The following is a 17207-nucleotide window of genomic DNA, read 5'->3' as shown; positions in this document are numbered from 1 at the left end:
TTCTATGTGCTTGTAAATATCTGTAAATAAATTGTATTATAATGTAAATAGCACCAGTCTGCAAGAATCTTCAGTCTATTGAAGGAGGCAGACTTAATCAGAAGAAGAAGAAGAAGAAAATGAGAAAATGAAAGGAAGGCAGACTACGCTCGCGCTTCGCTCGCGACACACAACGCCCTCAACGGCCTGCTACTAAAATGGCCGCCATTTGTCCATGTTTGCGTGTGAAATTGCGAGAGTAAGCAGTAAGTCCTCTTAGTAAGCGCACTACGTGCACCTGTTTGCTACCTTTGGGCCACAGACTGTAACGTTAGACTACTGTGGGTGGATGATATCATGTAGATAAAAGCCCAAACAAAAACATTCAGAATCTGAACTTGATGCGTCTCGATATAAACGTCTTCACTTCGTACGACTAGAAGATAGACAGGCACTGAGCTCTCTATTTCCTGTAGAGATTACGTCTAGACAGGTCAAACAGGTTGTATTCGATCTCTCGTCGGTTTTCAATCTGTACGCACGCACAAAAGGTGTTTTCCAGTAGGGCCTACCGCCGGAAAAGCATCAGGGTGACCCTCCAACCCGACCAACGACGTGCCGTGTCCCATGTGTGTCCAGTTTTCGGGCATGTAAATCAACCAAGTCTGTCGCCCCCGCCCATTCACACAGCAGGTTTTACAGGTGGGTACACCAAGCAATAGAGAGGTCATCGCGATTTCATGCATCACTAATTTCAGGCCGAAACTTAAATCTGAGCGAGTAGTCCTCCCTACTCAAGTACAGTTGGTAAGACCCTCGGCAGCCAGACCCTCATAACGTTTTTAGGTTTACTCTTTCAATACTTCTTTGAAATGTCCAAAAAGCGAGATCAAGTTGCAAGTGACGCATGCCATTCCTGACTGTTGCTGTTAGTGTTAGTGTAAAAAGTTTAATGTAAGTGTAACGTTGTGTCGTTAGAGTAGAAGCGTCTGCAAACATTTTTCTAGAAGGTCTAACGTTACCTTTTCTATGAAATTCAAAGTGAAGAATATTTTTGATCTGCATGGCTATCTATGGGTGTCTGGGCAGATTACATTTAACTGTAATTTAACCCGTTGAGGATGGGCTGATTTTGTCTGAACACATGCATTTCCCATATTTAGCCATACCTGGTGTGGTAAATTTATATTAAAACATTAGACAGACATTTGCCCGAATAAGATCTTGAACGTTAGAGTCTACTCTGCTCTCTGGACTCGTCGGGCGTCCTCAACGGGATAATTGCAGAATGATTTACCTTGAAGGTCACACCTCGCTACTATTCTACGGTCATGAAAGTACATTAGTGTGGTGTGGCAGGGTTAAGGGAGTCCCAAATGGGACCCAGTTAAAAACCCAGATCTCATAGATCTAATTCAAGGTAATTGTCTTTTGAAGCTTAGTAATAGTAGGAGTATGGGGGTGTCCATGGTGATTTGTGGTAGTTAACTAACCGTTAGAGTTGCAGTTTGTTCCAGCTATTGACAACTCTCTGATTGATGGAATAAGATCTTTTGTGTACAAATGCAGTGTACAGTAGGAGTTAGGACCTCGATTATCCAGCCATGCCGGGACAGGTAGACGTCTGGATAATCAAAAAAGTTGGATAAGAGAGATATGCTCCAATACAGTACTTTCTAGCATGCTAGGGCCCAGTAGGGGTATTGTGACTATATGTCTACGCATGTTATTACCAGTTCACTACACAATGGCAATTGTGACTCGTTAAATGCTGTTGCTGCAGTGTACTACAGTGTACACTGTATATTCACTGGTGTGTGCTCAGTCCCAGTGATGAGCGCACAGCACCAGTCATTGACACCATCTCAAAAACTGACTTAAAAAGTACAGTCTGCTGTGATGATTGGAATATGTCCAGTTCGCACGATAATGGTTGAACATGTGTTTGTTTTGAGTGAGATTTGACACTGAAAAGACATGAAAACAAAAAACGAAAATGTCAGCCAGTCAACATCTGGATAACAGAGAATCCGTATAATCGATGGCCAGATAATCGAGGTCCTACTCATACTGTACGATCCTTTGAAAGTTCACTTGAAGTGTTCAATGTATGCGCACTTTGCCCACATCAACACAACAGTGACTGAGCACATACTGCACCCATGATAGCTTTCTATAGTGTTATTGTGGATCATAGTATGCTGAAGGATATTTAGGCCTTGCATAGATAATGTCATTTTAATGTGTAATGAATGGATACCGGTATACAGTTAGTAACTAATTTTTCTTGCTGTTCATATTCCAGTGCTGCTGTATGAAGGCTGCCATTACATGATGAAAGATCCTCACAGATAAGAAATCAGAATGGGAGTGTCACAGGTATCAACATTCATTGGAATATTTGCTGTCTTCATCATTGCTGATGCTAGCCAGAATGAGACCAGGTTGCTTGATAAAGTCATTGGGTCTGAGATAAAGGATACCTTACCCTTTGTTAGCAGTCCACCCAAACTCACTCCAACATGGCCGCCACTCATCAGCAATGGTTCTTCACCAGATCTTGTGCAGCCTGAAGGCCTCAGGCCACCAGAAGTCAGTGTGACCTTCAACCCTCCATCACAGGCAAACACTTCAGTGGTAACAAAGAGGAGCAATTACACCAGCACAGAACCAACGCTAGCCACAGTAACACTCACATCAGCCTCAGAACCACAGACACTGGCAGCATCATCAACCACCAGCTCTCTCTTGACATCATCATCACAGCCATCCTCACCATTACCTTCAACGTCTCTGTCATCATCATCCCAGTTGCCGTCATCATCATTCTCGTCCATTTGCTCAAAGTGCAGCTCAGCTGCAGTGACTGTGACAACTCCGGAAGGCGGCCTCCAACACTCAGAGGACCCAACGAGAAAGACGTCTGAAGGAGAAGGACACGTTAGCATTGCAGTTTTCCTTGTGGTGCCGGTCTGTATTGGTCTTATCATCTCCTTCTTTATTCTCTTTGGGAAATACTGCCGCAAAAAGCTAAGGTAAAGTCATGATATACATGGTTAAGTTTTTGTGTATCAAATATACACCATACAGTGCATGGTCCATGATGTATCAAAAGATTGAGGGTTCCTCGGTCATCGTGTAAACAAACACTAAAGACGATAAACATGTCTCTCTCCAGGTTTTATTGTAAGTTTGAATATTGCAACTTGCACCATCTTGTAGCCTAAAACACAACAGTGTTGAAAAGTAATTAGTTTCCAAGAGATAACTGAATGAACTTGTATTTTCTGAAATTATCACATGTAAAGCTGCAAGAGTGTACACTCCTCTTCCCCAGTTATCCAGGCCTATTATAGCCTACCGTCCTTTAGAAAAGTTGGAGAAAGTAGCTGCCTCATTTTGCAGTGTTTAGTGTGCCAGTTTTATTCATGTTCTGGTTCATTCCATTTTAGGCAGTATGTCTTGTATTGCAGTAGTGATTGCACAGTATCCGTCATTACATTAACTGTCATACAGGTTGGACAAGCTACGGCACCAGCTAATGCCTATGTACAGCTTTGACCCAGCTGAGGGGGAGGACTGGGAGACTGAGCTACTGACAGACCCCAGGACCCAAGCAAACCACCAGACACAGGCCACACAGGCGTCCAGAGTAAAGCCCTCTTACTCTTTCATACTAACCTTATCTACTCCCCCCACCCCCCCCCCCCCCCCCCTCCTCCCATAGGCTTACAAACAAGAAACAGTCCCATGCATGGGTCCAGTAAAACTTCTTCCATACAACCATGACCAGTATGGTATCTAACCTTACCAGCCTTAAAGATGTTTTAATGCTCTGGCCATATCCTTCATCAGTTTCAAAGCTTTCTTGAATCAAATGCATCTCAAATTCATTGAAATGAGCCAGGAATAAATAACTACTTGAACCAGAGCTGCTATTCCAGATCCTTTGGGATTGTTCACAAACAAATTGCCATCATTGTACAAGTAATTAATAGAGGTTTGCATGTAAGACAGTGTATAAATGATATGTCATTGTTTGTATAAGTACAACAGACATTGATTCAGTAATCAGTTGATCAAAATCTGTATAGACACAAAATCCTAGTCTCACTGTGATGAAAAATGACATAGGATGAAGCTTGGTAAATGTAAGATTAGTAAAAGAGTGTCATGACAAAACTTACTAAAGATCAGATGAAGGTCTGAGGTGGGTCTGTTTAGGGGATAACTTAACCCTAATACTCCCGAGGGTTGGGGAGGGCATTATGCACCCCCCATAGAATATTTGTTGGTGCTTCCTAACGGCTTCATATTTCAAAAACGAAATTTGTGAATTCACTGAAATTTTGCTATTTCTACGTATGACTGTGTATGAACCTATGGACAAAATCAGAAAGTTTTGCAAATTAAGTAGATACTTTCTAGAAAGTATCATAACTTTCTCAAATAGTGTAAAACAAGTACCACACACACACACACACACACACACACACACACACAGTGTTGTTGTACAATGGAATTCCTCTTGTTAGTGCTTCATTCTAATGAGCAGTCAATACAGTTGTATGCAATGAGATGTTATGATGTAATGCTGGTGTCACCTATATTTTCTCTTGCCTTGCAGCCTACTGGAAGCACGGATGTCCCCCAGTTGAGATTCACTCCACCAGTGGTCGATGTCTGAGAGTCAGACTACCAGGTTGCTACTAACAAAGGCTCGTCGTCATGGCAACTTTGTCGAGTTTGAAGCTGGCTGTGAAATCCAAGCTCAAAGTTGTTTGTCTCTCACTCTCTCTTTCTCTCTTTTTCTCTGAAATTAGCTTGCTCTCATTTCAATTGTTCTGTCACTTATACACTGAGAGGGAATACAGAGTAAAAGGTGTACCCCCTCATAGTGTATAAATGACCATGTGGCCGTAACTCTGTGGACGTAGTCATTTCGTATAGGCAGGCCAAAGCAGCCATCGACTAAAGTGCTGGATAGTTACTAAGCTTTCTTAAACACACTGTACTTAAACTAGTGTACCGGTAGTGGTTCAAGTTACCTCTTACTACTGGAGTGTTGACTTACTTGGCTGTGTCAAATTTAACATGTATGTTTTTATTTTAGGTTGTTGGTTTGGTTTTTTTTTCTGTGACAGGGTCAAATTGTTCATTAATACATGATAATGCCAGAGCAAAGGTGACAAGATTTTTTCATCAATCGTTCACCTTCTGCAGGATTGAGGTAACATGACTGTCATAGTTGCAGCTACATCAATTTCTTAGTCACCTGTTTGCATATCTGGATAGTGCTTCAAGACACAGTCATATGCAGAAAATTATGTAGTACAGTATAAGTATGTCTAGTACTTAGCAAAGAAAAGAAATCCTAATTTCCTTGCTAGCAAATGGTTGCCAATGTACCTGTGAAATATTGTTACATGCCAAGGACTGGTAAAATGGCATTACATTTATGTATGAAGGAAGCCTAATGCCAAAATGTGATTCACACGCCTGTGCATCATTGTGATGTGTTTATACACTGTGGGGATTGTGCAATCAGCAGGAAGCATCGCAATAAGATAGACTCAATGGAAATTCTCTGAAGTCAAGAATGAGACTTTTACCATAGCATATACCTGACATCATTCATGTTGTAGCCTATGTTGAATCACAATCTTGCCAAGCTTATATAAAATTTAAATTAATCTGTGTACATGTATAAGATAGCACTAAATTATATTCACACACAAGAGGTAAACTAATGCAATAATTGGAAAAATTTCATGTAATATTTCGCAGAATCTTAGCATTCACTTTTTCACTGTGGTATATCTAAACTAAGCTATTTTACCTTTCCTTGAACATTATTACTGAGATGTTAGAGCATCATGCTGGTACTATGTTTAGTCAGGTGCCTGTTAGAGTGATTTGATGTAGACAGACATTACATAATTGTCTATTACAGAAGAAACACGCTATCATGCTGTTTGTTGATGTAGCTTATCTTAAAGGCCATTATGTACTCAACCTATCTTTGACATTGATCCTTGTGCCATATTTGGAGGTGTTTCTTGCCTTGTGCTGCCAAATTTAATAGTTCGTTCAAAAAAAAAAAATGATGTGAATTGCGTGAGTAATTTGTTCGCATTGTTTGATATGTTGTCCTTCCATTCAGTAGTGATGAACTGTTCCAGCCGTGCCACTCTAAGTGCAATAAAAGCATGCCAGATGCATTCTACAGGTAAGCAAGAACACAAGTGTATATGTCAGTGCACATTTATTTCATCACAAAAGCTTATATTAATGACTTGTGTTGAGTGTTGGTGTAACCTAATTGATTGTAAATTGTTGCTCAGTGAAGGGCTGTTAAGATAGGATGTATTGTAAGATGTAAGGCTGACTACTCATTCCAAAGTGGAAAATTAGATATGTTTATCATTCTTGTGAGCAGGCACCATGATACAAAGCAATGTAGCTGGCTTATGGATGAATTGCTGGAGGAAGCCGAGTCAAAATGGTTCTTGTAATACTGTAAAAGTGGATATTTTTGCGTGACTAATTTTTCGCGCTTGGCCGGGTCGGAAGAGTTTCGCGTGTTTTTAATTCCGTGGAATCAAGACGTCACGCACAGGCACATATGGCAAGCAAAAATATTCGCGTGCTTTTATTTTCGCGCTAGTTTCTGGTTGCGCGAAATGCGCGAAAATTTGAACACCGCGAAAATTTCCACTTTTACAGTAGCACAGCCTCAAGCGTCTGGCTTAAACCGTGATACACTTTGATACTTTGTAACTGACTTAACTTGCAATACTTCATTGTAGAGGATTTTTTTTTTCCATATTTCTCATTGTATATGTTAGATATGTTCTGGTATTGGTAGTGGTGCATCCTTGTGGCATGGCTAAACTTTTTATGTATCTTATGGGTGAACATATCACACAATGCACCAATCCACTGATGGTTGATTGTAAAAGTATTGTAGGCACTATTGTAACCAAAGCTGAAAGTACATGTACTCTGTATTTTTATGCTGTTTTACTATTGCACACATTTATGCCTGAGTATGTAGACTTTTATGGACTGGCGGTGTGAGATGGATTGTAGGCAAAGGAGATTGTAACATCTGTATGATTCTTTCTATTTTTAAAAGAGTACTTGAATAATAGATATTGTCATGGCATTTAATGTCCATAGTATGATGGTAATTGCATGTATGAATTGATATTTGAAGACTAGAGTCAAACTCGGAGTACTAAGTGCATTTGTCATCTTTTTCATGAAAACAGTGTGTATGTTCTTTTTTTTCTGCTTGAATGTTTAAAATTGCATGTATGTTTACATGAAACTAATTTGCTACATGAATTACAACCTTATTGCATTAAAAGAAACGTTTATCCATGTAAAGACAGTTTATATCCATTAGAGAAAGACTGAAGTAATTGAAAAAAATGAAATTAAAGCCAATCTGTAATTTTTCCTCGGTAAGAGTAATGCATGTACATACATTTTGCCACAGCATGTACAAAAAACAAAGCCCCTTGTCTCTGAAGAACAGCAACTTGCAGTGATACATTAGGAAAGTCTTAAAATGAAAAAAAAAAAAGTAACAACAACATACAATTGTTAGCGTGTCAAGGTATTTGATGCACACTACAGTTAAGTTGTTTTCTTGGAAAGTATGTTGCTGAAGAGTTGGTGAAAATGTATGCTGCTCTTGTTAGACATGTAAATTCAATACAGACAGAATGTATCAGCATCCACTTCGCACCCATAATCAGTAGAGCATCAAGTTATATTATGTGGACACTTTAATTGTAATACAGACTCTACGTGGATGGTAGTTTAAATCTCCTTTCCTATATGTTGCAACTTTACTTTGGAATACAAAGCAGAATGACCAACTTGTCAACATAATTATGAATTAAATTCTTTAATACTCGTATTTATAATTAGATTCACGTATGAATGCAAATGAAATGATGAAGTCATAAAATTCAAATTCTGCCTTTTCTGAACCGCAGGAATATTGAACTGCTTTCTATTTCTCAGACATGTAGACTTCTTAATGTAGTTCATTATCCATCAAAATGGATTCAAATGCAGCAGTTTTTTCATTTATAACCCACTTTGCTCTTTCCCCTTCTTTTCTTGATGCCTCATTTACAGTGCCGTCCAGTGCAACAAAGAGTTTCTTTTTGTGGGGTTTCTCCTTCTTTATCCCTAGAGGTGAATAGACACTGTAAAACATGATATTTTCGCGGCATGAAATTTTTGCGAATTGGAGCCAACGGCCTTTTTCGTAGCATGAAATTTTCGCGAGTTGCCTCTTACATTCAATGCATATAGTGTAAACAAGAACTTTCGCGTGCATTTAAATTTCGTGAATCTTGGCTCTTGTGAAATTCGCGAAATTGAAATGCTCGCAAACATTCCTTGTTTAACAGTATGTTAGGCAAGCACCACAAAGCTTTTGAAATTACTCAATTCTATTATCTTTATCTGTTATGTTGCAAGATTTCATGGTGCTACTTTATTTGGAGATGGTAAGTTGAAGTACAAACAGTGAGTGTTACTATGTATTATGATTGATTTGTATCAGTGTACTATACTTTATTTGGAGATGGTAAGTTGAAGTACAAACAGTGAGTGTTACTATGTATTATGATTGATTTGTATCAGTGTACTATGAACGTATGATGTCTCATATCAAATATACCCTATCAGTACTCCTATCTTGGAATATTGTTAAGCTGGCTGTCTTGTTAAGTCTTTAATTGTGATGCAGCAAATATGCATAATGTGTTTGCTTACAAATTGAAGCAGGCATATAAACAAATGAAATCAATTATGTGTTTTATTACATTGCAGATGTGAATCGTAATTCTGGTTTTCAGAGCATTGTGAGCATCTCGAACAAAAATTTATCATTGCGTACAGAGTGAACACTGTAACAATCTTGTCTGAAAATTGAGTTTTAGATCAAAATGCAGTAGTTTGAATGGAAGTATATTGCCTTTATTTCTACTTTCAAAGGTATAAGGAAAATCCTTACAGAGAAAAATCATAGAAATCCATCAACATGTCATTTCCCCTTGCTGGAAATCTGGGAGTTTGATGCAGAACTTGACAGCAGACATGCTAGGATTAATTTCAGGACAAATGCAAGGTTTATCTTGGTGATAGGCTGCATAACACTTTGAATATTAAAGGAGAAGAAGAATGTAAGAGGGATTCTTTTAAAAGAGCTCTTAATACATTCATTTCATGTTTTATTTACTGTGTTAAATTTCCTGTATTTCAACACCTGAGGAAACAAGAGAACCACCACACATTTGAAGATTGAATGCAGATGTTTGCAAAATTCAGAGATGTACCACTTTTAAGATTCATCTTTAGTAAATGGAATTGTACCATGAATGATTCGTTAACCCTATAAAGCAAATATACATTTCTTTATATTGTAATGAATAGCGCCCCCATGTGGTGACATTGAGAAATTTCAACCATAACAGATAGTGAAGTTTGACTTGCTTTCCTTTTGTGGTAAATATGGAAATGATTGGTCTGAAATAAAGATCTACATACTGGGGGTAACAAAATTATAAAGAAAACCCATGATTTTAGCATACTAGTATTGCTATATGAGTTGCTCTACTCATGTGTCAAATATGATAGTGGTACATCAAATAGTAAAGAAGTCAGGTAGGGGACACAATGTGCCCCCCTTGGGCCTGGAAGGGGTCAAAATAGCTTGGGCTTTATAGGGTTAATGTATGGTTCTTTGAAATACTTGTTATGATCATAGAGATGGCTCTTGACCACAAGTGTGTTATTGCTTTATTAAACTTGGTGCAATCCCTACCACTTGTTTCATGGTTGAGTATCATCAGCTTTAAAGCAGAATGAATTTTACTTCGACAGTAAATGCATAAGCACAGCCTGAATGTTTGCTGAAATCTTCAGAACATTTAAGGTCCATCATTGTTTCATGTCCATATAAAGTTCTTGGCCCTGTTTTATGAAGAGTTATAAGTGATTATACAGTTGATTTCTATCATAAGTCTATGGCAGCCTGTGTGTTACGGAAATCATAATTGATTATATCTTATGATGAAACGGGGCCCATATTATACAGAATTGTAGTACTCTCTGCACCATCTCCAGTAAGAAATAAATGCTGACATCAAATTATTGCACATTGAAAGCTTGAATGTGACTGTTTTGTACTCCACTGCTATGGATGTAAGAAGCACTATGTGGTCAGAAACCATTCATTCAATTTTTACACACACACAAAAAAAAACCAACATAAAAGTTTCATCAGCATTTATTCCAGCTAACCTGATGTCACCAAAGGTGGTATGCTGTCTGTCTGTTTGGTGGTTTTTTAATAATTGCGACACAATAATATGCATCTTCATAAAACATGATACATTCATAGTATTTTATGGTCGATTTTATGGTCAAAATGGCACACCATAGCACAATAATTACAATACCATTATTAAAAACAACAAAATCTAATCTGATAATATACATTATGATGACATTCATATGGAGAATTTTGGAATAGTTGTGGCGGCATGTGCCAAATCCCAGTCAATCTGAAATGCCAAAGTTCTTGCCATATGTTTCATATACCAAGTTCAATCAGGGACTTATTCAGTTGTGTTATTTAAATGCATTTTCGATGAAGATAAAAGGATAGAGTAAATTGCTTTTTTTTTCAGATAGTTGGATCTGGACTAATGTATGTACATTATACCAGATGAAAGTTAGTCAAGGGAGTACAGCTGTACAAACTATAACAATTCAATTCTAGGATTACCATAGTTAAGTTTTCTTCCTGTAATTTCACTATACATTTGAAGGATATTGACTAGACTAGCTGCAAGAAAAAACTCAACAGTGAATTTTACTACATGACTGTAATTAGCTGTAATGCTTAAGTGCGAGGTCAAAGATCAAAGGTCATGTTAGAGCCATTGACAGCTGTCCTGCTGACCTAGAGGAACTCAAACACTCGCACGACATTGAATACACTAACATGTCCAGTATTAAATCCTAGATTTCTGTTTATTGGACGTAGCTATGTATTAACACTGGCCTGGTTAAAGCCACGATTTAACACTGGGAGCAGTGATTAAAAAAAATGTTTGAATTACCACATTTGATGCATATGTCTAGTACAGTTGTATCACAAAACACCCTACTGTACCAAAAGAAAAAAAAAAAATCACAATAAAGCCACAAATATAAGGAGATATCACTAATTTTTTCAATAAACCGTAACTAGACGGTTTATTCTAGACGTGTTTTTTCTAATTAAATTTATTGCTCACATTTTGTATATTTAACAATAGTCAACATTGATTATACTGATCAACATTTTCTTGTTGGTTGTTTCTATCCTCAGTTCACATTTAAGAACTACACAGTATTTTGAAGCACTAAAGCTTTTTTTTTTTTCCAACAGCAATTGTTAGCAAGTGGCAATAACAAGAATTGATATGTTGCCTTCATAGGAAACTCTGTTTCGTAAAAATATGTTTTCATTCCCATTTTTATCTGCACCTGGTAAGCTGAGAACATGATGTGAAAATATGTGGATCTGTTTTTATGACTTAAATACTGTTAAGCAAGAAATGTTTGCAAATTGCCACAGGCGTTCAATGATATTAGTGTAGACAAGACCTTTCAACATGCATTTTAATTCATGAACCACTGCTCTCACAAAATTCACAAAATTAAAATGCACATGAAAAATTTCTGTTTTTACGGTACCCTGCTGTCTTGCTAGGATATCATATGTGTTCACCTGTATAGACTTCATCAATCACAGTGTAAATTGCTTGGGGTTGGTTTGTTGGTTTGCTTGCTTGTTTGTTTGTTTGTTTGTTGGGTGTGTGCTACATTCTCACATTTTCCTGACGTTTTATTTTTTTTTTTTGTTCTATTCTTTGCATAATGCGAGAGATTACAGCAATCTCTATGTATGCATTACACAATTCAGAAAAGCACAACGTGACTGCTTATAAAATTATTGAAACAGTACACATTTATTTTTAAAAAACATGAAAAAATTGTCACCAAACACATGTAAAAGCTGTTCACAAGCACTATAATACACAAAACGTAATTAGTCAAAACAAAAGACAGCTAAACTACGAAAATACAGCACTCTGCATGGTCAACAGAAACAGTGAAGGGCATCCTATATAATGTAAAGCAAATAATGATGAAAATTCATTGTGCATGTCTTACCAGAATTTGCTGGAACATCTGTCAATCATTTTCAGCAAAAACATGCAAGCATGATGGTTTTCATTTCAAAGAGTCTGGTATATCAATTTATCAGAATTGGTTATTCAATCTTCTATATGATTGTCGGGATTTTAGTCCTGTCCATCTGAATAGTTCAGTTATTTACATGTGGATCCTGACACATCTTGGCGAGTGATATGGTGAATTTAATCATATTCTTTAGCAATGATTACAAACTCATCTGCTTGGAGGTACATGTATTACTGTGACACAAATTCTTTCTCAGTCTATTGCTCAAGTTAAGCCTTGATCCTTGCTGCAAGCTAATCTGTCAAATGTGGGGCCTGACACCAAAGCACTCGACCAACTTTTGCTCCCTCCCCTACCCCCCGAATACTCAATATCTGATTCTGTTCATCATGTCAAAATCTAGATTTAAACTGAGCAAGTGTTTACTCTACCATGTAACTACATATGACGAATCCAGCACAATACTTCACAACTTCAGGACACATTATAAGCAACATGGATATCTTAAAAATGAGGATCACTGGTGGCTGGACATATGGCAGTATTCAAATAGAAAACAAAAATGAATACACCACTGGTTTACACCAAAGTACCCTTAAATGAAGGTCTCTATGCATATCTAACGGCATGTCTCAATATTTCCTGTTATACTCCCCATCTTGGTGCATTCATAAACTTGCACACAATTTTCTTTTGGCAGATTTTGAATATATAGGATATGAATTTTATCATTGGAACTATTGTGTTCAAAATGAAGGTGTGCAAGAAAGGGAAGAAAATATGATTTTAATATATGTAAGACATTGCCAAAATTTGAATGTTGATAATCTATTGCAGAATCAACGTATCACAGACACCATAAGACGATATAATGTCTGAAATTTTTCATGAATTTCAAACATGCGGTGTGATAAGCTCATTAGGCAATACTGGATTCTTCCAAATTTAGGGATTAAAAGTACATGACATATCAAATTCATTTGAATGAGGTAAGAAAAACCTTGTAAAATCATTGTTCATCTTGTTGAATCACATGTTGTGTGTATTAAGGTTGCTCACGTCAAAATAATAATATAGTGCGTCAACAGCAAATGATAATTGCGGTCTACGGTATTCACAAATCTTGCCATTTAAAGGAAGAAATCTTTAGACACACAGGTTACTTGTCTTGCTTCTGGGTATTTGAGAAGTTTGGCATATATACAGCTTCTTTTAGCATCAAACAGACATTTACAAGTGTGCAGCAAGTACGTCATACAACAACCTTCAAAATACAGTAAAATGATAAAATGACTGACACATCAACTCCTTTCCTGTATCTCAATTTTGCTTAATACCTCACATGCCCTATATGAAACATTGTAGCAGCAATTCCAAAACAGTGCTGAGCATGCAGACACCCAAAACTGCCTGTTCTTGCCCAAATTTCCTTCCACTTGATGGTCATGGATGTCAAAAGTCGTGACTTCAACTCAATGATTCCAGTCAAGATGCCTCTATTGCATTCACAGAGGTCAGACGAAACAAAGCACCCCAAATCAAAATGAGGTAGACTTGTTCACATTACATCTAAAACACAGAACTTTCACTGTAATGTAATTGTGTGAGAACACTGCCAAACACCTACACAAGTCCTCTTGGAAACATACCGAAATGACATCCACCAACTGTTTACACATTCACGCTGCAGCATTTCTGAGGAGATTTCAATGAGTTTTTTGTTCCTCCCTGCTTCACACATTCAAATCTAATGTATCAACTGCATTGCATGAGCTTAAAACAGTTTCAAGACAAAGACAGGCAAATAGGTCTAAAATAACAGCATATTCTCCAATACTCAAGACTGTTCTTCAAATTTACAACTAAGAGCTGCTTTCAAAAAGGCTTTGTGCCATGTGCTGTCTTCACACTTAGCTTTGTTTTGGGTACATTGTTTCTTTGATGCAAAAAGTTTCATGTTCACACTCCTCTGAAAGGAATGCAACAGCAAAGGAACTGGACATCTACAGAAGATGTGGAGTTGGTGTAAAGGCTTGAATCAGCATGGGATAGTGATGGGAACTTTGCTTGGTTTTACTTCTTGAGGTAAACTAGTAGTACGACTCTATGGCAGGCACAAGTGTGAACACAACATAATATTCCAGATGTAGCACTGACATCGCTCAGACTGTGATGTCAATGTCTCTTACCGAACAGTGCACAGTAGCTCCTGGAAGCTCCTACCCTAACGGTGAACCAACGAGAGAATACACTGATTGATTCATTGGTTGTTGATGTGTGTGAATAAAATTATGGTAAGCTGCTGCAAAGAAAGAAGAAAGCTTGTCTATTGTTTTGTTTCTCAAGGCAGAATAATTAGCATATGGATAATCTGATGATTCTGATCAAATTGAGGGATGTAATAACAGTGATCTCTCTCTCTCTGACTTACTTGTCTCTCTGACTTTCAATCTATTCTGAGATACCATGTACACACTTTCTCTGAACCATAGAAGACTCTCTTCAATAGCTATGACATGCTGGTTGTGTTTTTCATCGTCACTTTTACATTGTCTTTGGCCATGTCAGTGCTTGGGTCATGTGATGCTTTAATCCACTCCTCATTGGTGGACACTTATCACTCATAGCAACATCTCACAGGACATTTTCCAATATGACCTCCTGGTGCGCTGAAACTTTTTCCTCTCTCACAAATATAATGAGAAATGAACATACACACCCAGTGGGATTTTCAAAACATGATTCACAATATCTCAAAAAAGTACTAAAACATGCAGCCTTTAAATGTTACATGCATGTATATTTACAAGAATCCAACAGGAGTGTTTCAAAAATTCAAAGCAAAGTGACTTAAATCAACTTTCATACCTTCTATTTGTCTTCAAACTGGGAAATTTGGTATTTGCAGTGAATACGAATTTGCCTGTAGTACATGAGTTAACTGACATGATTTATAAGTTATGTTCTTATATCTTTCTGCACATTTCTGATATAAGAAATGAATTTTCCTATGCGGATCACTGTGCTTGGAATTGTGAGTGCCAGTCAAGGCTAAAGAGGAAGGAAAGGTTGCCAGATAATGATTTTTAGCTGACTGAAAAAGGTGGAGAAATATTTACCTAAGTTTTGTACAAAAAAGTTGTGTAAATTCACATCAGGTTTGAATTTACACAGACAGTTTTCAGGACACTAATCCATTAAACATAACACATATATACAAATTCTAAAGCTACATGATCACCTTCGATATCAAAACAAAACCAATCTCAAAGAGGCTTAGAGAAAGGAGTATGAAGATATTCATGTAAAAGCTGTAATGGTACAGGCTAACTTTCTGGGAATTTCAGTGTATTTGAAGTCACACCGCCACACTGGAATTCATTTTCATCTGTGGTTACTTGCATGCACTGGCTTATGAAAATCCTGTTTTTGTTTTATTTTATTTTTATTTTTGGCAATGAAATCAGAGGCTTTTATATCTTTGACTTATGGTCACTTCATATGATTAGTGTCAGTATGTAATATTACAGCTTTCACATGACTTGGTTTCGCCATTCATACAAAATAAGTTTGGAACGACATGCTAGACTCTCAGGCAGGATGCCAAGGGCTCTGCTGCAAGTTTTGTCACAAAGATCATGGTGCTCCAAATCAGTGTGGTGACTGGTTACAAGACTAGGAAGTTTCGTCGTCGTCTCCATCGTCTCCCGCTTCCACCTCCTGTCAGGGAAGAGAAGAAATGTGATTGGACACTGATGAAAAGGGATTCAAAGCATGGAATGAAATGACAACAACTAAAGGCATAATTTACCATTTGCAGATGAAACAAAAACCGAGCATTAGTGCTTTAATATAGTTCTAAAATATGAGTTAGGGATAGAAACAACCACTGTAAAGATTTGAATTGATAAAATCAATGCTGAGTATTGATAAATATACAAAATGTGAACAATAGTTATAATAAAAATGCTTCTAGACTAAACCATCTACAGTTACGGTTTATTGAGAAAAATATTGATATCTCCTTATTTTAGGCTTTACTGCAAAAATGTTATATGGTAGGATGTTTTGTGGTACAACAGACCTACACATATGCATCAACTGTGATATCTTGAACATTTTTTTTAAATCACTGCTACTAAGTAAACAGGATCTTTTACATACTCAGGCAAACGTGAGGCTAGAGCTGAAAGCTACAGGCAGCTTTGTTTTGAAGTAAAATACATGTACAAGTTAAAAATTTATCAAAGTGACTCTGAATATTGAATAATCAATCTGATATTTTGAAAGAAAGTTACAACAGTTACAAATATGAAATGTTTGAGAGCATCAATCTATTCATTTTTTTTTGCCAGATTTTGTATTTTGAACATGTCCAAAATAAAAAACTGACTGCAGTGTATCTCTGTAAATTCCTACGAATATACATGAATACAAAGAACGTCAAACTTGCCATGAACTATTGTAGTATTAGGAATGGATGCAAATGTATCTTGAAATTTTTGAATTTCTTGGGCATTTGTTGGCTTGATATGCTCTAGTGTGATGTGGCCTTTTGTGAGTAGTATTTTCACATTGGAACATGGAAAAGATTGGATCCCATTTGGATTGGCTACGAACTGATACATACAAGGAGCAGTTACATTATAATCATGTAGCCATGATAACTTAAGGCCTGGTCACACAGTCCAAAAGTCACGTAAACGCATGAATCACACACAAAATTCGAGCCTTATGCGATACATGCGCGATTTGCACATTTCATGAGTTTGTCTGACGTAGGTGTCCATTGATGTTTGCTGGATCGGCACTTTAAGCGATTCCAGGTTTTGAGCAGCTCAAAACTCGGCTTCGCGTAAGAGTTTAAGCAGTATTGTGCTGTTTTACGTAATTTTTGCGTAGTTTGCGTAGTTCTTAGGCGGACAATGCGCCAAATATGCATGGAA

At 37.3% G+C, this 17207-nt stretch overlaps 1 protein-coding gene across 1 annotated transcript in view; it reads right to left on the bottom strand.

The window, feature by feature from the left end:
- Positions 1–12026: 12026 nt before the first annotated feature.
- LOC139717219 (uncharacterized) overlaps positions 12027–17207 on the bottom strand; it is a 30145-nt gene continuing 24964 nt past the window's right edge. Inside the window, exon 5 of the mRNA XM_071628722.1 lies at positions 12027–15981. Coding sequence (XP_071484823.1) covers positions 15937–15981 — 45 coding nt within the window. The 3' untranslated portion in view covers positions 12027–15936. The remainder of the gene's footprint in view (positions 15982–17207) is intronic.

The sequence above is a fragment of the Diadema antillarum genome, unplaced genomic scaffold, assembly GCF_040938485.1.
Source record: "Diadema antillarum isolate AM-2024a unplaced genomic scaffold, OU_Dant_1.0 scf00000072, whole genome shotgun sequence".
Lineage (NCBI taxonomy): Eukaryota > Metazoa > Echinodermata > Echinoidea > Diadematoida > Diadematidae > Diadema > Diadema antillarum.
This window is presented reverse-complemented; position numbering and strand designations above follow the sequence as displayed.